Source organism: Drosophila novamexicana, unplaced genomic scaffold, assembly GCF_003285875.2.
Source record: "Drosophila novamexicana strain 15010-1031.04,08,12 unplaced genomic scaffold, DnovRS2.1 tig00000308-arrow-arrow-pilon, whole genome shotgun sequence".
Taxonomy (NCBI): Eukaryota; Metazoa; Arthropoda; class Insecta; order Diptera; family Drosophilidae; genus Drosophila; species Drosophila novamexicana.
Window position 1 is genome coordinate 386,994 of NW_020824799.1, and position 22,365 is coordinate 409,358.

Here is a 22,365-nt window from a genome sequence, read left to right on the forward strand (position 1 = left end):
GGTGTTGATCTTCACAATGAGCATCGTACTGGTGATCGGAGTACAGCCCGCGTGCAATCGCAAAGCGTCTCACCATATGAATAAATGTCATAAGCAGGGCGGCGATCCGGAATACTGCAAGATTAACTTGAAATCCACAAAAATTGCCTCGAATGCAGCTAATGAGGCTACGGCGGCCAAGGATGCACAAAACTGCGCCAGCGAGGAGGCCAGCCGGCGAGCCATGAATCGCTTGGCCGACAAGGCTGAACAGGCCGCTCGAGCGGCTGAGGCTGCACTGAATGGCAAGAAGCAGTTGCTCGAACAGCTGGAACAGAGTCAGATCGAAGCCGATGCTGTCGTAGAGGAGGTCAAAAAGGCGCTAGGACATAGCAAATCCAACATTGAGACGGCTTTGCGCGTGGCCCAGCACATCAAACAGCATCTGGAGCTAATGCAGAACATCCTGGAAGAGGCAAGAAATAATTTAGAGCAGGTTCTGGAAGTTGCAGCCAATGCCAACACAGAGCTACAGGAAAAGCAAATGCTGATAATAGACAGCAAAAAGCGGGTTGAAGACTTGAACCTTTGCATGCAAAAAGCCAGAGCTGATCTTGATCGGACCGAAGAAATCGCCAAGAAGGCAGAGAATGCGGCCGAAGAGGCCAAACAGCGCATAGAAAACGTACGAAATATATTTAAGAAGATAAAAAAACTAAAAAGAAACGACCTTAAATCATTTAAACGGGTTTTCAGCCGATTTATCAAGATGTGATATTTTTATATTCCGTTTAATCATGCACGTTTAAAATAAATTGTGTTCATATATTTTCTTTACATTTATACGAGTAATATAAATGCAGATAAGAGTTTTTACTGATGTGTTAGACACAAAGCGAATTCACAAATATTAGCACAAAGTCGCGTCAAAAATTAAATTGAACAAATTAAGCTCGCAATGAAAAGCGCGGCCTTTTCAAATTGAAATAAATTCCCACCATCTTATTGACAACTCTAGAAGTATTGATTTCAACCGCTATCGATATATCGACGCTTCGCTATCGATAGTTGAGGTTGTTTCAATTTTCCATCCCCAAGCCGCATGAAAGTTATAGAAAAAATATTTAGAAAATTCGCGTTGCTCTTGGTAAAACTATTATTGTGAATTCTTAAGTCAAGCACAAGTTAAAAATGGCGCGCAAGAATGCACAGGCCGAGGATCTCTCGAACGTGGAGTTTGAGACTAGCGAAGACGTTGAGGTGATACCCACCTTCAATGCTATGAACCTCAAGGAGGAGCTGCTACGCGGCATTTACGCGTACGGTGAGTGCTTGTGTGTGTATGCATCATGAAGATCTCGTTGGTAATAATATGTAATCCATGTAGGCTTTGAAAAACCTTCGGCCATACAACAGCGCAGCATCAAGCCAATTGTTAAGGGGCGGGACGTCATAGCCCAAGCGCAGTCCGGTACGGGCAAGACTGCCACATTTTCCATTTCCATACTACAGAGCCTGGACACAACGCTGCGTGAGACCCAGGTGCTGTGTCTGTCACCCACACGCGAGTTGGCTGTCCAAATCCAAAAGGTCATTCTTGCTCTGGGCGATATGATGAACGTACAGTGTCATGTGTGCATTGGCGGTACAAATCTGGGCGAGGACATACGCAAGCTGGATTACGGTCAGCATATTGTGAGTGGAACACCGGGTCGTGTCTTCGATATGATCAAGCGGCGTGTTCTGCGCACAAGGTAAGGTTTTACCTCTTTATTTGATGACCTACCATGCTTACATATCTAACATGTGTGAATCCCGTAGAGCGATCAAAATGCTGGTGCTCGATGAAGCGGATGAGATGTTGAACAAAGGTTTCAAGGAACAAATCTATGATGTTTACCGGTATTTGCCGCCAGCTACGCAGGTGGTGCTCATATCTGCTACCCTGCCGCATGAGATTCTGGAAATGACATCTAAATTCATGACGGATCCTATTCGAATTTTGGTCAAACGGTAAAAAGAAAATAAGAAGTAAATACATTCGTATCTTATTTTAAACCCATTTCCATTGCAGTGATGAATTGACGCTGGAAGGCATTAAACAATTTTTTGTGGCCGTGGAGCGCGAGGAATGGAAATTCGATACGTTATGCGATCTCTATGACACACTGACCATCACACAGGCGGTCATTTTCTGTAACACCAAGCGCAAGGTGGACTGGCTGACTGAGAAGATGCGCGAAGCGAACTTCACGGTCAGCTCCATGCACGGCGATATGCCGCAAAAGGAACGTGACGAAATCATGAAAGAGTTCCGAGCTGGACAGTCACGTGTCCTCATTACCACCGATGTGTGGGCGCGTGGCATAGACGTGCAGCAGGTGTCCTTGGTCATCAACTACGATCTACCCAACAATCGTGAGCTGTACATTCATCGCATCGGTCGCTCGGGTCGATTTGGACGCAAGGGTGTGGCCATTAACTTTGTAAAGTCCGATGATATACGCATTTTGCGTGATATTGAGCAATATTATTCAACGCAAATCGACGAGATGCCGATGAATGTGGCAGATTTAATATAATTTTCATTTCTACTAACTAGTTTATTTCACTTATGTACAACTTCAACCAATTTCTCTTAGCTGAAAAGAATACACATGAAGAGTATTTGTCTTACAACACACAAACATCATAATCTGTATTTGTAATTAAAACTAACGATTAAGCATTAATACAGAAACCGGTTCGTTTGCAAAGGTTGAAGGTCGTTAAGTATGAAAGCGTGCAAAAATGAAACGTTCTTTGACTTTTCCCGAGGTATTAATATTGTCATAGCAATCTGCATTGAATACCATTAAAATTACAAATACAAAATAAAACCATATACATTAATTAAACTATTTAGCTAACTACAGACTTTGGTCTAGTGCGAAAAGAAAGCGCAAATGTTGGATGAAAATTAAATTAACATCACAACCATAAAACATTTCAGCTTATAACGTCTGGCTGTGATTGCGGTAAGGGTACATATGCGGGAGTAGTTGCGGGCGCTGTCGATGCTTTGCGCTGTCTTTTGTTATCCTCCGACTTCAACAGAGTGCCCAGCACAATGCCCAGAAACAGGATGAGGCCCACTTGATGATTCGAAAGGAATTTCTTGGCGCAGTCGCTGGGATTGTCTATGTTGAGTGAGTAGATCTGTAAAAAAGTGCGAGTTTACTCGAAAGTCAATGTATTTAGTCCAAAGAACGCGCACCTGCTGCACTAAATGTGCTCCAACGACCCCAACTGCGGCATAGTAGGGCAGTGTCTGATCACAGGCATAGCCGGCCGCCGACAAGCCCGCCAGCATGGCAGCCGTAAAACCCGCGAGCCAAGCTTTTGTATTCTCTCCAAAACGTAGCGCTGTGGACTTTACGCCAATTTGCAAATCATCCAGCTTGTCCTGGTGCGCATAGATGGTGTCATAGACAATGGTCCAGCAAACACCAGATAGGTACAATGGCAGGCAGGCATCCAGATTGACGCTACCTTGAGTAGCACACCAGCCCAGCAAGGCGCCCCAGTTGAAGCACATGCCGAGCACAAGTTGCGGCCAGTAGGTGACACGCTTCATCAGTGGATACGTAATGACTAGGCCCAGCGAACTGGCGCCCAGCAATATGGATTGCCAATTGAGCTGCACAAGCACTAGCAAGCCAAGGCTAAGCTGCGCCGAGAGAAACACAATCGCATCGAGTTGCGTGATTTGCCCAGAAGCTAGCGGACGTGTGCGCGTCCTCTCCACCTTGGCATCGATGTCTTTGTCCCACATATCGTTTATGGTGCAACCGGCGCCGCGCATGATCAACGCGCCCGTGGCAAACAGACCCAGCATGGTAAAGTCCGGCCAGCAGCCGGCATCAGCGCTGAGCGCAATGCTCCAGCCGCAGGGCCAAAAGAGTAGGTACGTCCCAATAGGCCGATCAATGCGCATCAGCTGTGCGTATGGCTTAGTGGCGGCAGCCAATTCCTGTAGAAGCGATGATTTGTACGGCGCCTTGCTTTCCGGGCCTGAAGACTCCGACACTGTTGTCGTAGTTCTTTGATGCAGCCTCCAGCTAGCCATGTGCTCCTGAAGCATCAGCAGTCTCTGCTTGCGGCAGTCACTGGCGTGTGTGTGCAGCCCAATGTAGACACGCGCCGGCACAGCTGGCATGTGTTTTACAGTTGTTGTTGCTGCTGCTGCAGCGTATGGCAAATACAGTTTAGCCCTGCCCTGTAGTCGCAAATGTCGTAACGCAAACATATTAATGCTGTGCTTAGTGGGTTTCTTATTGGAATAATGTACACATTGATATATGCAGTTAGAATCTATCTAATACAGAATGACTGTATGGTAAATTTGGCAAGAACTTCTTTCTCTAGACTTGGGCTTTGCATAGGGGTATTCCGATATCGTATCGATATATCGTCATTTGAAAATAAACAATACTGGCGTTATCGTTAGCATGATCATACATTTTTAGCCAGCATCAAATGCAAATTTTGAACAAATTTAAGCAAATATCGCTATCGCTGTTTATATATCAAGCTAACTTATAGTTTACCTAATGCTATATACGATATTCTGAAAAATATACCTACTTCTGCATAAGCAACTGCGTTGTCACACTGCTGCTTGCTTTTTGAATGCTGCCACATCATTGAATTATAAACGTTTTACATCAGTATGGTAAGGCTAAAAACAAGATTTCAAATCACGCGCTCTAAACAGATTATGATGGACGTTCTCTAATTCGAATACATAATTCTAGACATAAATATAATTTTTAAAATAGTAATTATGCATTTTAGGCTTATAGGTCATTGGAAAGGATTGAGGAAGATCTAATTTCCGAGAACCAATCTTTCAGTATCTTTAATTTTGTATAGACTTTGAAATTGTATACGTTTCTCAGAGTAACAGGAAGTTCTTTAGTATTAAGACAACTATGTAAACCTTTAGAAATTCAACAAAATAGTTCCACAGTCCATACCCGCTACTGATTGTCAAGAAACTTAACCAAATTGTCATTACAGAAGGCAGAAATTATAGTTAATCTCATGATTACCTATGTAGGTAAAATGATAAAATATAAATTATGATGAGAATCCAGGACTTGTGAACTTCTACCAGGATAAACCATAAAAAGATGAAAAGCATCAAACAAATAATTTCAACTGGACCACTTTAAATGCTTATGCACTTTGAATGCCTGTTCTAGTACATATAAATTTAGTTGAAGCTTTTGAAGTTTTGGCTAATAGCTTTAACCAATGTACTATTCAATAACGCAACCATTTAGACCAAGCCAATATCGTTTACCGTTTATTTTGCACGCGCCACCAATCTTTCGAAATCTGCGCACGGCAACTAAGAATAACCGTAACTTTTGCACACGGCCGTAGAGTTTTTGCGCACGGCCATCATCCAAAGGCAATTCTGCACCAGTTAGAAACAAAACATTAGCAAAGCCAAGAGGGCCTAATGCAGACATCGAGCAAATTCGCTCGTCGACGGTTGCTATCGCCCGAGAAATATGCACATACATGGGAACATACTTGGCTGCGTACAATAAAATAAATACTTTGGCCAATTACCAATAATCTTAATTACCACTCTTGTGAACTTCAGAAAATCCATAAATCAATATTGAAATAGAATTTGCTCAAGAAAAAATACTAGTTTAACGCTCTACCAAGTATCCAGGCCAGATCACAGCCAGCTGCACAGCATGCAGATCTGCAACAGATAAATAGATGGACTATCATTAACATTTGGGTTTCCATCTCAGTTGCGCTCTCTGTCGCTCTCTCTCCCACACACCTGTTACTCAATGGGGTCAACATCGTTGGGCTCTCCTCGCATGCGCGCTATCGATGATATCGCCGCCTGCACTCCGCGCTTGCTGATAACGCATATTTCTCAGAGATAAGCGCACCGGCTATCGCCTTGGCGGGATTAGTGTCAGGTTTTCTTTAAAAAACAGCATACGTTCGTCTGTTCCAAGCAGTCAACGTTTCGCTCTCAGCAGTTAAGCAAGTGTCAACGCTGTTATCACTCAGGCTCAGGCACTTAACGTTCGTTTTCACTTGGCGGTTAATTGAATTGTATTCAAAATCCAATTACAATGGACTTGATGACCATGGACCATGATGATCATGGATCAGAATCTGTTACCGCTGCCAAATCTTGCCCAATGATCATGGTGGTAAGTATCATACTAAAGCCTTATCCCATTGCACTCACTGCAGCTGCAGCTTTTTATGGCAACAACAATTATAGGGGTTGAGCGTATATATATCCGTCTGCTTTCCAATTTATTTGCTGTAGATGTAACTAATGTCGCTCTCCTTTGCATTCAGCAGCGAGTGCCGAGATTTATTTTAATTTAGTTCGCATTCACCAGATCACACTCAGAGCACATCTCGCACACTCTCTGCGCAGGTACAAATACATGCAAACAATTGTTTTGCTGTGATGCTAAAATTTAGCTCGCACTCTCACTCTCACACTCTCTCAACTCGAAGAGCTTTGTTGAGCAATGCACAGATATTAAGAAATACCGGGTGCTCTGGCGATAGGAATGCATGTAGTAATCTGTTAGCTATCATGTATAATCTAGTTTACCTGTGTCACCCTGTGATCAATGTTATGTCTCTCCTCTCTCAACAGTTCCATGGCGGCCACTGTGAGCGAATTTTGTGGCGTGGCTGGGTGGCAGCAACAGTTACCGAGTTCGCCTTCTCCTGCATTGCATTTTTTGTGCTCTCTTTTCTCTACGAGCTGCTCAAGTTTCTGCGTGAGCAACTAATTCGGCGAGAGGCGCGCAGGGAGGCTGAGCTGGCAGCGGAGCTGCGTCAGAAGAACAGTATGAACGACTGCGGAGGCGGCTGCTCGGAAACGCCACTGGCTGAAATCAGGGAGAAGACATATTGGCAACGCATTTTCAACACGCCGCACATAATCCAATCTCTGTTGAATCTGGTGCAAATTATCATTTCCTATTTGCTCATGTTGGTATTCATGAACTTCAACTATTGGCTGTGCTTGTCCGTGGTTTTGGGTCTGGGCGTGGGTTACTTTTTCTTTGGTTGGATCAAGAAAGATCCGCAAGAGAGCGAGTGTTGCCCTTGAACAAACTATATTCAGCTAAGGCTCACATATATATTTACAGCACAATATGTATGTATTTCAAGATTTAAAATAAGCCTGCAACTAGTATTTTTTTTTTGTTTTTTTTTTTTTTTAAGTTTGATTGAAGCGCCACGCCTTCAGTCCGAGCATGTTTCTTGTCAGCCCACTTTACCGCAAAGTTATTATAAAAGTGGCATTAATATTTTGCTTGAAAAAAAAAACAATTTTATTTATAAAATTTCGTTTTGAGTTTTATGGCATAAATTAGTCAACTAGTATATACTTAAAGAGCATAATGTACAAATAATTATGAGAACAAGAACCTAGGTTTAATAAAGTTTTTACATTTTATAACACAACTCAATACTTTATTTTTGTTTTTTAACAATTACAAAGTTGCCTATAAATGTAAAAAAAAAAAAAGAAAATCTCCAAATTACATAAAATTCGTTTAAGCAGAGAGCTCCATGGCGCACACCTGTACTACACCTATCTATTATTTTAAAATCATTTAGACCCTTTGCCCAATGTCTAACTAAACCCTATTTTGATCAATTCTTATATGGGAGTTGTTAGTGTTATGTGCGAGCTGGACATTGGCGTACGGACCTTAGAGTAAGCCTTACACTATATTCTCGTATATGTATCATATATGATTATGTATATATATAGATATATCGTAGTTAAACCCTTCACACATGCCTGACTAACAATTCGAGCTGCAGTTACTTACAATTGGACACGATTCGAAATCTGTCCAACTTACATCAACCGGTCCAGGAGGAACTGGGAGCTGGAAGCCGTCGCCTCATAAGCCAGTTGCCCCGGCCGTCATCATGCCTCCGTGGTGATGATGATGATGCATGCCGCCATTCTGAAAGTACATATAGTAGTTGTACGGCGGCTGTTGTGCCGCTCCGCCCTCGCAGTCCAGCAGCGGCTGTCCGCCGGTGGCGGCGGTCACCGGCGACGGCGTCATCGGCAGCGGAGAGACTGTGTTGCCCTGGCAGCTGGCGCGCAGGGCAACGGCCTGGTGATGCGCCAGAATGTCGGTCACCGAGTGCGACGAGGGCCAGTGGGCGGCGGCCACGCTGCGCAGCTGATGCGTCTGCGCCGACTGCGGCGGCGAGGGACTGCCGCAGGAGACGGCCTTCATGCTATAGGCAGCCGCCGCGGTATACGGCTGGTAGATGGAATTGTACAGATGGGCGTGGGCGTGCGCATGATGTGCACTGGCCGCCACCGCGGCTGCCGTATGCTGGTGATGATAATGATGCTGGTGCGCGGAGTGTGTGTGCTGAACGGCGCTGCCATTGGCTGCACCGTTCCCGTTGCCGCCTGTGCCGCTGCTGCCGTTGCTGCCCATGCCCAGGGATGCGGATCCACCATTACCAGCACTATGATGATGGCCAATGCTGCCCAGCTTGTTGCGCAGTATGCGTGAAATGGAGCTCACGCTGGGCACATTCGTCTTGTCGCATATGCCCTCGCTGAGCAGGCGATCGCGTATCTCCCAGGCAAAGATGCCCGGATCGCGCTGTTTCAGCTCCCGTATATAGTTGACCACCTTGGGTGTGGTGACACGCGGCTTCGAGCCGCCAATGGCGCCCGGCAGTATGGAGCCCGTTTCGTGGTAGCGCGCCAATATCTTCGAAACACAGCCGTGACTCACGCGCAGCTGGCGCGATATGTCGCAGGGTCTGATGCCCAGCCGGGCCAGCTCCACGATCCGCATGCGCGTCGCATTCGGCAGCGGCCGGCCGTTCACAAAGACGCCGCCCAGCTGATTCACTTCGCCGTACTGCGGGCACTGCGACTCTGAAAGGAGATGAAGCAGAGAGCACTGTATAAATATGTGTGCATGTGTGTGTGTGAGCATAGAAAAGGCAACAACAACAACAAGAGGAGCTAACGAGAGGGCGAACAAAAGCACATTTGCGTCTAATTAGCTCCGGTTGGGAAGCCGGGAGCGGATTGGGGTCTATGGACCTCTGGTTCGCCTGAAAATCGCTACAGTTTGCTTCCCAGAACTGCGGATGCGGGTGTGGGTGTGTGTGTGTGTGTGCGAATCATGCTAAAGATTGCGGCATAGAAAGAAAAAAGCTATATAAATGCGGCGAACGTGCGGAAATGCATTTTGTATGTCGACGCAATGATTAGCCGGAGCTGTCCCTTTACCTAACTGCACGGATCTATCGAAAACCCTGAGAATTACTTATTTCAATTAACAAAAAAATAAATTAATATTTTGTTTATTTAAATCTGGGCAAAGTTTTGTTTCCCCATTAAAATATAATTATTTCCATATTTCATTTCGAATTAATTTCAAATTAAAAGCAAACAAAATGTTGAATATTTTATGTAATTTCATTTCAAATAAATATTTGGAATTCTCTTTGTTTTAGATGTTGTTATATGAAAATAGTTGATATAGCAATAATTCTCTATGGGTTGGAGCACCTGCTCCTCTGCCCCGAAGCCAATGCCAAGTTATTACCATCACTTAAGAAAATTCGCACATCTGCGTCGTCCAATTTAGAATCATGTAGTTAGCCTCAGGTTACACAGCAACAGCAAGAAGTACAACTTTAACTAAGAACACGTACAGGGCCAGCAGAAGTGCCCCTAAGAGCGCCATAAAAATCACAATAGGGCTGCCGGGTTACACGCGCCGCAAGTGCAACTGCAAGTGCAAGAACTCGGGAAGGAGCCGGACAAAGGCCAAGGAATCGGAGATGGAGGGAGATGAAGCCGTCTGAGGAACTAACAAACAAGTGTATCGACCTCGATTGGTTTTCATTCATAACTGAAATATTGTAGCTAGTACTTTAACGAGGCGCTCCCCATTGCCATAATTAAAATAATGTGTGTGTGTGTGTGTGTGCTGGACTGTTGCAGAGTCTCGTGTTACAAAATTCAAATTGGAAACCCTTCAGACACTTGTTGCCCCAACTGAAGCGGCATCAACAGACTGCATCGAATTTCGTGTACTTTATGGTTATGCATTTGCGCATTTGTCAATTGCACTTCGATCAGTTGTTGTTGTAATCCGCAGTTGGGGCCATTCGCCAGACAAATGGGCCAAGCGAAACGTGCAGCTGCATAAATAAACTAGCCGGTGCTCCCAACAAAGTTGATTCGCATTGGGAATAGCTCTAGCATACGCCTCGACAGCCTTACAGACAGATGCAGATACAGATACAGATATGCTTGGATCTGTAGGCGAGGCAGTAGTTGAGCTCGTGTAAAAACCGCACATAATTCTAATTGTTGCATCATAAAAGCATTTACTATTTACTTTTAGTGTGTTCCAAGCACGTTACAAAAACAGTGCACTCCGTGCGCTCCACTTGGGCGGCTGTCTATAAAAGCCGATGTCTCGGCCAGCTCGCAGGTCAGTTAAAGTCAAGATGCCTGTTGGAACTAAACTTATTGTTTTGCTCCATATAGTCCTGGCGCTGTGGTCTCGGGCAGCGCATGCCAATCCTGCCGAGGAACGTGCAGCAAGAACGGTATTGTTTTTCTTTATAGCTCGACTGAGATTCGCGACTAAGTCAATTAGCTTTGCAGAAAAACGATGTTTATGACTGGATCTCAGGCATATTCGGGGACTATGAGAGCGACGAAAGCGATTCGAAGGAGTATTGTATGACTTGGGCGACATTGTGCTTGGCCTCTTTATATAACTATTTATATCTCTATATAACTTTACAGTAATCTGTCGCAATTGTACGGTTATTGTGGGCCAGGCCAATGCCACAGGCGGTCCCGCAACGGTTGCACCCACGCCAGCACCACCCGCAGCTGTTGCACCTATACCAGCTGCGGCTGGTGCTGCCCCTGCGGGAGGCGTTGCTCCAGCACCATCTGCAGCTCAAACTCCACCTCAAGCTCCGGCCACAGCCCCAGCTGCAGCACCAGCACCAGCACCAGCTCCAGCCCCGGTTCCAGCTGCAGCCCCGGCCCCAGCTTCTGCCCCAGCTCCAGCTCCTGACACAGCTGCAGCTCCAGCTCCTGACACAGCTGCAGCCCCAGCTCCAGCCCCAACTGACGGTTAATTAAAATATTTCTACCTGTTTATTAACCACGCCCTTTTCCACTGACGACTCAAAGGTGTTTCCAACTGGTATATGCACTTACGATTAAGATTTCTTTAAAGGGATTTGGTATACGAACTAAGCTGAAACACATTTGCTTAGTGCTGTTTTAAGCATCTTGGTAAACGGTTAAAACTCTTTCTTTTTACCAAAAAAAACTAAGCTATAGAAATTTCTTTACATTTTAGAAAACAAACTTTCTTGTTACAAAAGTTTTTCTCATATTTAAAAAACTAAAAAAATAAAAAATTATAATATAAATTCGTAGAAAACATTTATCAAATAACAAATTGAAAGTTTTTCTAAATTTTAGAAAATATTCTCATTTTTCTCTTACTTAAAAAAAAGGACCTCAAATATAAATGTTTCAAGAATCATTTTCTATATACTTTCTATAACGAAAAGGCAAACATATTTGATAATTTTAAACTAAAGTTTTAGTTACGTTTGCGATCTTAATTTTTATTTGTTCTGAGTATTTTCCACTCAAGCTTTCCGATCTAGCTAATATATATAATAGTATATAAATATATAATGAATATATATTTTAATTTTCGGTCCATTTAGCATTCAACATATATTACACCATAATTTAAGCCATGTAATTACTTTCGAGCTCTTATAATCAGATTCACAAATCTCAGTCTTAAGCATCCACTTCAGGAGCGCATCAAGATGTAACACAATTGTTTTGACATAAGTCACAACAAATCGGCTGGCGCTCGCCGCAGACCCACACGCATTGCCGTCTGGTCTGGGTCTGGATCTGGGAGTGGGTCTGGCAATGGGACTGGGACTGGGACTGGGACTGCAGAGTGTGTAGTGTGGAGTGTGGAGTAGCTGCTTCATTCAGCTTCAGGCTCGGTGGTTTTTCTTTATGTATCTGTGAATTTGTCGTCTTTGAACATTTTGCCTGGCATTTTCCCAGTGACAGCGAATGTGATACGAAGGCAGCCCAACTTGACATTATGTTTGACATTTGTAATCTCGCGATCGTTAATTATTTTCGAATTGAGTTACAAAAGGGGGGCCCACGTACGACAGAGCCACACAGGAGCAAATTTTCTCAATGCCAACGCGGCAACAAGTAACGCCAAAGATCATACACATTCGACAAATGTTCCCTTACCCGGATTTGGCTGCGGTTCTTTCTTCTTTTTATACTCTTGCAGAGAGTATTATAAGTTTGTCATACAATATGTTACCCATAGACGGAGAGTAGATATAGACAAGTCTCTCAGCTTTCAAGCTTTGCAGAAGTGCTTCTTCTGTTGCACGCAGTAAATATGTCGGAATCGGCTGGATCGGAGCACTATATCATATAGCTGCCATAGGAACGATCGGTCGAAAACTAAGCTGTTGTATGGAAACTTTTTTGTTTTTTAAGATATCTTATCCATACTTTGCATTAATAAGTTTTACTATGCTCCTCATGTATATGAGAAATCCTATCAACATCGGACTACTATGTCATATAGCTGCCATAGGAACGATCGGTCGGAAATTAAGTTGTTGCATGAAAAACTCTTTTGTTTTTCAAGATATCTTAACCATACTCTGCATTAATTATTTTCCCTGTGCTTCTTAGATACGGGCAAAGCACTATGAAAAGGTTGGGTCTGCAAGGGTATTAAATCTTCGGCGTGCCGAAGATAGCCCTTCTTTCTCGTTTTTTGTTGTTGTATTTTGTCTGCCTCGATCCGTCGGTATCTGTGCTCGATCCCCGTCTGGCCAGGCATTCGTGGCATCCGCAGTGATAGCTGCAATTTGTTGCTCTGCTCAACAACATTATCTTCGAGTGCTTGACTTTTGTGCTAAACGTTCATAAATTTGTCTCCACAAATACTTTTAGTTGTCTGCCCCAATGAATGATGCTGTGCGTATTTCTATTCTGTTTGTTTCGTTTTTTAGATCAATGTTTACTGCGTCATTTTAATGGCTTTTCAAATACGCATGACATCAATTTTCGGCAATTATGAAAGATTAATGGGCGCCAAAGTTGCATTGTTAATAATGATATTGAATTATGCCGGCTGATAAGGATGGCACGCTTACTAGCCCGAAAAATTGGAGCCCTTCCCGAGCTATCAAGAGTTTCTAGCTTATCACTTGGCTCTCTAATGCTGATCTTCAGCTCAGGCTTAAATTTATATGTTGACTTCTGATTTGTGACCAATAGCCATAACAACATCCGGGGATCCGCTCAGCCCGTCTGGCAGAGAGTCGCCGGCAAATTAGTCACGTATTTTTGCTATTAACGCTACAATTAAATAGCCCATGGTTCGCCTTGGATTGGGGCTTAAGATGAGTCAAGAACTTATTTGCAAAAAACATTTTTGCGACGTGCTACTATTCCATCAAAACAAATTTAGATAAATTATTGCTTAGTTTTCTCCAGTTAAAAAATCTATAGTTTTTTTTGTCGATCGAATTTAACGTTCAACTGTTAAATGTGGGATGATCTTGTTAAAATAACAAGAAGTACAAGAGAGAGAGGCACAAAAACAATATCTGAAAACAAAGTAAATACATATGTATTTCAAGATTCTATTGCAATGGGCGTGCAGAAAGTAAATACTACTTAAGTCAGAGTCCACAAAGATTTAACTATGAGCTACCGTCGCGTCGCGTCGCCGTCGCCGTCGGTGACCCTTCGATCGTGCCACAATGACCCGGTGTCTAGGTTGCCGTCGGCATTGGATTTTATGTTGCCTGGTGTTGGTCTTATTAAAGGTGCAAACATGCCACCGCCGTTGAGGATTCCAAATTCGAGAGTCGCGTCGGTTACGATCACAGGGTTACGATCTGAGGGCCAGGCCAGACCCAGGGCAGCTCCCAGCTCGGATGCAACTGAAGTGTTTGCCCGTTGCCGTTGGGTTTATTTTGCGTGTTTGTTTGCTCTCGGAAACCTTCGAGTGTAGAGAGTCCACGACACACTACGTAGACATGCATGTATTATTGTTTATTTAATTTTAAGTTACGCACAAGAAAAAAACAAAAATAAAATAAAATGGGCTTGGGCTACTTAAATGCACGCTCTAGACCATGTTTGCGCTGATGTCTATAAAAGTGTCGCTACATTGTCTCTAATGAGCATCCGTATCCTGGCATTTCCACTAGTCACCGAGCTAATCAAGACAAACAAGACGGAAGCTGGGCCTAGCACAGATCGCGAACTACTGATCCAAGTAGCTCCGCGCTGGCTTCTGTTAATGAAAGGCAAATACACCTACGAAATGTGAAGAGCTCTGGCAAACAGCTTAAAAAATCATAAACTCATTTTTTGTTGTTTTGCCTTTGCTTTTGTCAGGGCCAGCCCTGCCCGGCCAATATTTGCAGTTGGATTTTGGTTTTATGAATCGCTGCGGGCTGTCATTAGAGTCCTTCTGCGGGTCCTGAGGCAGCGGAAGTCGCTATCGGTAGCGGGTACAAATGGCTAACAAATGGCTCTGTTTGCACTGAAATCCAACACTTTTTCTGAGAGAGCTGAGCTGAGCAGCCCTTGAGGGCGATGAGGGCTGCCCCTGGCGCATGGCCCGGCGCAGACCATAAAAAGCTCAATTAAAATTGTCTATAAAGCGAAATTATAATTCATAAATTCTGGGAAATTGCCGAATACAGTGGCGGCCATTGTTCCCGCAGCAGCCGCCGTTGCGACGGCCGATAAACAAATTACAGAATGCTCCAGCAAATGGAGTTGGAGCAGTTGCCAATGCAGTCAAATGCCTTTATTTACGCACTTATCTGACGCTTTCTAATTCTGCGAAATTTTGCACAACAACAACAACAACAACAACAAATTAAATAAAATATAAAACATACGCTTTGACAGAAACCGCTTCGAGTTTCCTTTGGCAATTAAATTTTTGCCAAAGGCCTGCCGCATTTGTATGCACATATAAATTATATAAAATCGTTAAAGGTTCACCTAAAATGCACTGATGCATGCAAATCCAATTACAGGAGCAATTAACAAACTTTAACTAACTATAACTAATTAAAAATAATATTTTGCTAAATCGCAACGAAATATATATTTATAAAAATATATATACATTTATAAATAGCTCAAATATACGATGCTGAAGGGCCTATCATATCAATGCTGCGATTAAATATGAATATATATATATATATATATATACATATATAGATTGTATGCCGCGACTAATTTATTTCCTACTTGAATGCTGATAAGAAACGATTATACATACATATAGTATATGTATTCTTTTTATACCCTTGTTTTTTATTGGTCTAGGCGCTGAATTGAAATCTCTGTCTGTGTGACAGTGTCTTTTGCTATATTATTTTTTATAGTTTCGAGCAGAACAATATTCTATGTATACATGTGTGTATGTTTGTTTGAAATCTGTCAGAAACAAATTTCAAATGCCAAGGGGCAATAAACTAATTTTATGCATAATTGAAATTAACAAATTCAACAGACTGATAAGCGATTGCCTTTTTTTTTTGTACATTTAAATATATTGTATTATTTATGACTTGGTATGATGCCATGGGCCATAAGCATTTAATCAACGATTCGCAATTCAGCGAACCCAAAAGAAAATCAAAACACAATAGAAATGCAATAAATTAAATAACATCTCATTTCGAATTTAAGCAATGAGCAAAATGTCAATTAACACGTTTCCACTTCAAACGAAGCGTTCTATAATTTACCATTATATTTTTATAAGTATTTTTAATTAAATGCAGAAAAACACAGACTTATTAGTTCGATGCATACAAAGGAAAGGCAAACTTATGATAAAATATATGAACAAGACGAACAGATAAACAAAATGGCCGCCAATTGGATTCGCACTGCAGAAATGGAATATAAATTTGGCATGAAATGGCATCGTTTTAAATTTATAATTTTTTTTTTTTTATTTTTTATTTATTTCGAGGACATGATTTGCGTTATTATTTAGCCAATGCTGCAAAAAACTGTACGGCAGCAAAGAAAGCATGGCAAATTAAATTTCCTTTTTCACTTGCAACTACATATGCATACATACGCATGTATGTATGTATGTACATGCTGCAGTATGGCTGTGTTAGTGCCATAAATCTCTTGCTCTTGGCATGCGGTGCCCGCTTCCTTTGGCCACAGCCCGGGACTACCATACAATTTGATTGACAGTGTGCTGCCGCCGCCAAAAGCGAAGAGGGTGAATTGTGGATACGTATACTCTGTATAAATCCATTTACGCGGAATATGGCGCACATGCATGCAACAGAATAACAGTTAAGTTCTTATAACTGCAACGTACTCAAAGCAGAGTGACCGTGTTTGTTGTAGCTTATCGAAGCAGAATTTCCTAAATTTTACCAATATGAAAATACTGAAATCAATAACATATGCAAAACAAGTCAAAATACAAATCCTACCTATTATCTAAGCCTATTATCAGCACATAAATTAATTTTATTTACACATTAAGCCAAGCTTAAAATTACACCAATTGTATATTTCGCTAACATGATCTAAATTTATTAGGATCATGTAAATATTAGAGCACAGTTAAGACTGTTAACATGTTAACATTTTACAGCTGCGATACATTTCTCACGTCTGTGCACAGTGTGACATAAAGAAGCTATAGAGGGTAGCTATATAGGGTATCCGCTAGTTAGTCAGACCTTTTAATTGTTTCTTTTTTGATTTGCATTTGCATTGCAGCAAAAATTAATTTAACAACTCAGTTGAATTCTGTTGAGGCTCGGCGGTTTTATTTCATTTTTGCGTGCATTGCGTATACGCAATGTTAGCCCCCATTTAAGCAAACTAATACATACGCACAATGTGTGTTAGCAGCCCAAACTTCTTATTGTTGTTTTAAAAATATTCTTTTCACTTGTTCGGTGACGATTAAAATTCACGTTTTACATGATTTCATGCCAATATACATACTAAGTGCTATATAAGAGCTTGTCGACAACTTTGCATTCGGAGCGTTGCACAATTTGCCGCACAATCGCATTTATTTATCAGTGCATTTTTTTTTACAAGCCCGCACTCACTTGGGCCAGCCAAGAAGAAGGAAGCGTCTGCCACGCAGACTGTCCGTCGAGATGTCCCTTTGAACTGTGGCAATGTTATTCCCATTTAATCAGCAAGAGTTCAATTCCTAGCGTTATCATGCAAAAAGAGTGCGGGATTGTCATGTGTTTACTTTAAATTAACCGATCTTTAATTTAAGCTTGCTTGTGGTACGCTACTTGCCATCGTACAGGGAGCTTAAGTTATGCCTAACTTACAAAGATCGAAAAGATGAAGAATATTTAATTTAGTTTATAATACTAATTTAATAACCCATGTAAATAGAGTTTGGGTTTCTTGAAATAGGATTAAAAAAATTATTAAATTTAATAAGAAATTTGTTTTGCTTTTCTGGCTCGAGTTTAAGTTTGTTCTGTCCCCAGTCAAGAATTCAAGAATTCGAAAGTTAAATAACATTTTGTATTATGTTTTGTGCTTCGGTTTTCGATGGATCGCTTGTCTTCGTCCACTGAAACTGTCCAAGGTTTTGATAACATTTAATTAATTAATTGCTTTTCAATAAATTGCATCATATTGACAGCTCTGCATATAAATCTCAGATGAACTCAATATAAGCTATTGCTTTAAATAATAAATTAAGCTCATTACTTTGTTTGAGCTCCGCCTTAGAGCACATGCACCCTTACCCTCGCCCTCACCCTCACTCTCACCCGCGCCCGTGCCCTTGCCCTTGGCCCCTGCGTGTGGATATCAAAAGTACATAAAACTAAATAGATTCCTTCAGCGTCAACAACTTTGTCTGTCAACAGAAATGAATGGCTCCATAAATCACGGCAGCCACCGCAAACTGGCATCGCACTAGATCCCAAGGCCCCGCCGAATCGCACTACGAAAATATGACAGCGTCTGAGCCCCGAGCCTCGGGCTGCCTGTGCCCGTTCCCGTTGCCGGCGCATGTAAAAGGGGGCGCGCCCAAGACATGCTGCGGTGACTTCAATTACGCGTACCAAGAATGTGGACAATGCGAGCGCGCATTGCCGAAATGCACACAGCGAGAGCAACTAAAACAATGGCAAATGCACAAAATCCAACCAATCATTGCCAATGTACTAGAACCGAATCCGCTGCGCCGCCAGCTCCGGCATCCGAGCTATGCGTGCGACAAGAGAAACGCCCGCCGCTGACAGGCATAAATTTTGGCTGCGCTGTCATGTGTTGCCCGGCGCACTTTGAGCTCTGGAGCTGCAGTTCCGGTCGTAGGTCGTAGGTCGCGGGTCGTCCCCTTTGGGAATCGCCAGCGGCATCAAGGGGTTAGTCTAAGACTTAGTCGAGCTCAAGCATCTAGCCAGATGTTTGCCTTGCTTCGGCTTGGCATCTCATATTGATGAGTGCGCATTAATTACTACCCAAGGGGCGCCAACACGTGCCCGTGCCCCCCTTTGTGGCAGATGCAGTGATTAGAAAATCATTAAATTTATGTTAATGAGCAGAGTTTTGCCATCGAAGCGGACGTCATTTGTGCTGCTCATGTTGCACTTGCACTTGTCAAGTGCCAGCAAATCCTGCGGGAGCGGCTCCAAGTGGGCGGCCATCAGCATAATGAAATATATATACGCACCAGCTAACTGGCGGCTGATTTAATTAATGTCGCCTCTGTGCGGGCCACCGACGACCGACGCCATATAATCAAGTAAGTCAAGCGTTGGCCAAAACTTGAACGCAATCAGGAATATCAGGAGTTTTACGATGACTGCCCGTGACTGCCCTGCCGCCCTGCTCCTCCTGGGCATATGCGTGCACATATATACACTTCCATTAAGACGTGTACACATTGACGCGACTCTTTCCTCTCTCTCTCTCAAGTGTTTGCCTGCATTTGTGACCGTCTTCGTCTGCATCTTGGTCGTCTGTCGTCGTCGTCGTTGTTGTTGTTCTTATTGCCTTTTGTTTTACTGCCCATTTCTGTGATTTTAGCATCTCGCCACTGCGCCCGTTGGCAGCCCGTGTTGGGCTTTTATGTTTAGCTACCGAAGTAGATGGCTACCGGTTGCCGTTAGTCACGCATTTCTGCATCTACCATGGCACTGGCTGCACTGGCTCCACTGGCTCCGCTGCTCTGTCTGGCCCTTCTAAGCAAACAATGCTGTGCACAAACAAAATGTCAAAACATCGAAAGCAAGTCATTAATGGACCAAAGTGCAAGATCTTCCAAGCTCTAAATGCGGCAGGACAGCGGCTACATTCGTTACATGTTGCATAGATGGAAAAATTACATAAATACTGCGTGATTTTGTTGGAGCATTTCATCAGTACTAATAGAAATATTATAATATATATATTAGTAATTGTTTAAGCTGTTTGTAGCTGCTCAAAAATGGCTTATTGGATTTATTTCTGATTCGAATGGACACCATTCGCAGAGTAAAAACCTTAACAGTATTTCATAATGTAGAAAACATTAAAAGTGATATTCTTTACAAATATATTTTAAAGAAATATTACAGAAATTTTTCAATTTCTTGATTACCACTTACTGAACTGGGCTAATGATGGAAATGATGGCATCAGGCTATTACATAATTGAAGTCTTTAAGCACTTGTTTTAACGCATGCCAAAATATTTGGAATTGCGTTTATTTTGAAGATTGCGCAGATGCCTAATTGAACATCGATATGTCCACAAATCCGGCACTCAACACAACTCTCTACATGAATTTTGGCCGGCAAGCTAATGTTATGTGGTATTATGCTCAATTTTTGTTCCTCTTGTTTTTTTGGGCCAAAGTATATGGACAAACAGAGACACGGACACTTGGCGGCAAAAGTGAAGACCGCACGACAAACACCGTGGCACAGACCACAAACATTACAACGATCATTAGTTAAATTAGAGGCATTGACAACGTCGCTACCGACAATATTTTCCACTTGGGCCTCAGCTTTGGCATCGCCCATCTCCGGCCAAGACAAACAATCGACTCTGCTACCGGGAGGCTGTCGATCATGCGCAGTAGACGGCGGCTTCGTTGGCGCTGCTCACCTTTGAAACGAAAATCAAAAGCAAATACGGCTATATCGAAAAGTGTCTTGGACTTGTACTCGAAGGTAGCTGCTCTTTGTTTGCATTGGACATTGCGACACCGGGTCAGGTGTTCACTTGGCGACTGGGTTAGCAGGATGTGACTTTACGTCTTCTGACTTCAGCATGAATTTCCCCACTTTACTCAAGGAAATGTTGTACCCAAGCCAAGAAATGCCGACGGTTTTCTCAGTTTTGCGAATGGGATTACAAAAGATCAGGCTGATGACCTGATCGTGCTAGAAAGTTGGTATGGGGTATCATAATGATAATACTATTCATATTTAAGACAAATGTCTGTCTGCTTTAAGATAAATGTTAATAAGCTAACAATATTAATTGTTTATGTGGCTGCAACATACCTGGGTCCATTTCCAGATTGAAGAACTCCACAATTGTTTCTGCTTTTAGCTATCTCAGCTACTCATAAGCTACTCCAAATCCAATTTCAGTACTTTCTCTGTTGTGTGAATTAATACTTATATATATATATTTTTTTTTATTTAATTGTAATCGGGTGGCAGGGAGTTTGGGTTAACCGTTAAATAATCACACTTGGACGTATTGTTAGTTTCAATTAAGGCATGAAATTTGTACAAATTGACGGCGCTTGTTGCCGGCGCGACGCCAGTTGGGTTGCCTGATTGGATTTCGATTGGGCTGGCGTTTCGCTTCGCTTTTAACGTAGTTACGGGCTACCTGTAGACAGGTGAGTTGCTGAACCACAGCTGAAATCTGATTAGCACATTTTGGCAAGCGATCGATGGGTTTTGTTCAAAAATTATCACGCACTTTTCACACTTGATTTCTGTGTGTGGTACATTTGGTCACTTTACGAATTTACTTTTCAGATTTTGTGCAATATTATCAGCCTAGTCGGTGGCCAGAAATTCGCCATTAATAACAAATGCTTGTTTGTAATTAATCGGAATCAGAATTTGCATTACACATCAAACACAAAGATCACACTTATTCTTGTCACTTGCAGTTCCGCATTAAAATCCAATTGGCCGTTGCTTTCAACTCCGTGATCCGTGATCCGTGTTCCGTGTGGGAGCAGCGCGCCTTTCACTTGCACAGTCACAGCTCCAACTTGTTGTTGTTCGTCACCCGTGTCCACTGCGACTAACGGTCGCTCACGTTCATCAATCCACAGCCACATGCGAAAAGAACCAACAGCCAAAACGAGCAACGACGACGACGACGACGACAACAGCGACGCAGCATCCCAAGATCTCGTGCTCTCTCCTTCTTTCACTCTCTCTCTCTCCCGGGCTGTTTGCCTGCATGCAACTGTGTGCGTGCGTGCATGTGTCTGTGCATGATTTGTGTTTCCTCTTTACACTCGCGTTCATGATGCACACACTCTCACTGAGGGCGGCGATCGCTTTGTATTTGTTGGTTTTAATGGCGCTGTTGTTGTGTGTTGGTGTGCGTGTTTTAGTTGGCTGGCAAAATAACAAAAATGAAGTATGTCTGCCAGCGAACAGGAGCGCACTCAAAGGTGCGAGCGCCTAACAATTGAGAGAGTAGATATTGAACAGGCGCAGCCAAATAATCAACTAATCAATTATCAATTGAGTGTATAGTTTTTTTTTATTTCAAAAACGTATGGCTAGCTCATATATAACAGCCTATATTTAACACTTACAGGGTCTAGAAGAATATCGGTCAGAATATATTATTGTATTCGGTATATTTTTGTTTTAGTAAGATAATCTAAGATAAGCATAGGCTTTTATAAAATATATTAGAGCCCAAGAGACAATGACCGCCCTCGAAGCGCTCCTGTGCTCCGACAGCGATAAATGTGCATATATGTGTGTTTGCGTCAGTGTGAGTATATATCGTGTAGTTGTATGCTCGTATCTCAGCTGCGCACGAGTAGTCTGCTCTTGTGACTCTGACTAACCATACGCAACCGGGCGGAGTTAATTTTTGAATGCTTGAATGGCCAATCTGAAGCAAGTAAGCGTATCCGTAGCGTTCCGCAGTGTGCCCGAGCGATGTCATGACTTTTTAGCATCACACACATACT

General features: G+C 42.7%; 6 protein-coding genes across 7 annotated transcripts; 4 read left to right on the top strand and 2 right to left on the bottom strand.

Moving 5' to 3' along the window:
- Positions 1-16: 16 nt before the first annotated feature.
- Positions 17-754, top strand: LOC115759640 (tropomyosin). Its single transcript, XM_030700628.1, has one exon. It carries the CDS (start codon positions 17-19, stop codon positions 752-754), a length of 738 nt encoding a protein of 245 aa, XP_030556488.1.
- A 315-nt stretch (positions 755-1,069) lies between these two features.
- On the top strand, positions 1,070-2,580 carry LOC115759498 (eukaryotic initiation factor 4A-III). Its single transcript, XM_030700436.1, has 4 exons — positions 1,070-1,303; positions 1,367-1,733; positions 1,801-1,992; positions 2,054-2,580. Exons 1-4 carry the CDS (start codon positions 1,171-1,173, stop codon positions 2,559-2,561), a joined length of 1,200 nt encoding a protein of 399 aa, XP_030556296.1. The 5' UTR covers positions 1,070-1,170; the 3' UTR covers positions 2,562-2,580.
- LOC115759497 (4-hydroxybenzoate polyprenyltransferase, mitochondrial) lies at positions 2,533-4,383 on the bottom strand. Its single transcript, XM_030700435.1, has 2 exons — positions 3,236-4,383; positions 2,533-3,177 (listed from the first exon to the last, which is right to left on the bottom strand). Exons 1-2 carry the CDS (start codon positions 4,265-4,267, stop codon positions 2,968-2,970), a joined length of 1,242 nt encoding a protein of 413 aa, XP_030556295.1. The 5' UTR covers positions 4,268-4,383; the 3' UTR covers positions 2,533-2,967.
- Positions 4,384-6,017: 1,634 nt separating this feature from the next.
- LOC115759453 (high affinity copper uptake protein 1) lies at positions 6,018-7,477 on the top strand. Its single transcript, XM_030700385.1, has 2 exons — positions 6,018-6,212; positions 6,677-7,477. The coding sequence occupies exons 1-2, from the start codon at positions 6,132-6,134 to the stop codon at positions 7,136-7,138; spliced, it is 543 nt and encodes a 180-aa protein (XP_030556245.1). The 5' UTR covers positions 6,018-6,131; the 3' UTR covers positions 7,139-7,477.
- On the bottom strand, positions 7,237-21,467 carry LOC115759452 (paired box pox-meso protein). 2 transcript variants are annotated; one of them, XM_030700383.1, is made up of 2 exons: positions 20,690-21,467; positions 7,237-8,956 (listed from the first exon to the last, which is right to left on the bottom strand). In XM_030700383.1, exons 1-2 carry the CDS (start codon positions 20,697-20,699, stop codon positions 7,947-7,949), a joined length of 1,020 nt encoding a protein of 339 aa, XP_030556243.1. In that variant the 5' UTR covers positions 20,700-21,467; the 3' UTR covers positions 7,237-7,946. The 2 variants fall into 2 exon arrangements, with proteins under 2 accessions (XP_030556243.1, XP_030556244.1); XM_030700384.1 differs by lacking the exon at positions 20,690-21,467 and adding an exon at positions 9,636-9,910.
- Positions 10,541-11,502, top strand: LOC115759454 (cyclin-dependent kinase inhibitor 1C). The gene is made up of 3 exons (XM_030700386.1): positions 10,541-10,650; positions 10,709-10,784; positions 10,853-11,502. Exons 1-3 carry the CDS (start codon positions 10,549-10,551, stop codon positions 11,194-11,196), a joined length of 522 nt encoding a protein of 173 aa, XP_030556246.1. The 5' UTR covers positions 10,541-10,548; the 3' UTR covers positions 11,197-11,502.
- Positions 21,468-22,365: the final 898 nt, after the last annotated feature.

What these genes read in the sequence shown, in the direction of transcription:
- LOC115759498 (XM_030700436.1), top strand. Translation starts at nt 1,171, where the DNA reads ATGGCGCGCAAGAATGCACAGGCCGAGGATCTCTCGAACGTGGAGTTT. An exon ending in CGGCGTGTTCTGCGCACAAG is followed by an intron (nt 1,734 to 1,800) that starts GTAAGGTTTTAC and finishes TGAATCCCGTAG; the next exon opens with AGCGATCAAAATGCTGGTGC. An exon ending in ATTCGAATTTTGGTCAAACG is followed by an intron (nt 1,993 to 2,053) that starts GTAAAAAGAAAA and finishes TTTCCATTGCAG; the next exon opens with TGATGAATTGACGCTGGAAG.
- LOC115759497 (XM_030700435.1), bottom strand. Translation starts at nt 4,267, where the DNA reads ATGTTTGCGTTACGACATTTGCGACTACAGGGCAGGGCTAAACTGTAT. An exon ending in GAGCACATTTAGTGCAGCAG is followed by an intron (nt 3,178 to 3,235) that starts GTGCGCGTTCTT and finishes ACTTTTTTACAG; the next exon opens with ATCTACTCACTCAACATAGA.
- LOC115759454 (XM_030700386.1), top strand. Translation starts at nt 10,549, where the DNA reads ATGCCTGTTGGAACTAAACTTATTGTTTTGCTCCATATAGTCCTGGCG. An exon ending in AGGAACGTGCAGCAAGAACG is followed by an intron (nt 10,651 to 10,708) that starts GTATTGTTTTTC and finishes TTAGCTTTGCAG; the next exon opens with AAAAACGATGTTTATGACTG. An exon ending in AAGCGATTCGAAGGAGTATT is followed by an intron (nt 10,785 to 10,852) that starts GTATGACTTGGG and finishes ATAACTTTACAG; the next exon opens with TAATCTGTCGCAATTGTACG.
- LOC115759453 (XM_030700385.1), top strand. Translation starts at nt 6,132, where the DNA reads ATGGACTTGATGACCATGGACCATGATGATCATGGATCAGAATCTGTT. An exon ending in CTTGCCCAATGATCATGGTG is followed by an intron (nt 6,213 to 6,676) that starts GTAAGTATCATA and finishes CTCTCTCAACAG; the next exon opens with TTCCATGGCGGCCACTGTGA.
- LOC115759640 (XM_030700628.1), top strand. Translation starts at nt 17, where the DNA reads ATGAGCATCGTACTGGTGATCGGAGTACAGCCCGCGTGCAATCGCAAA.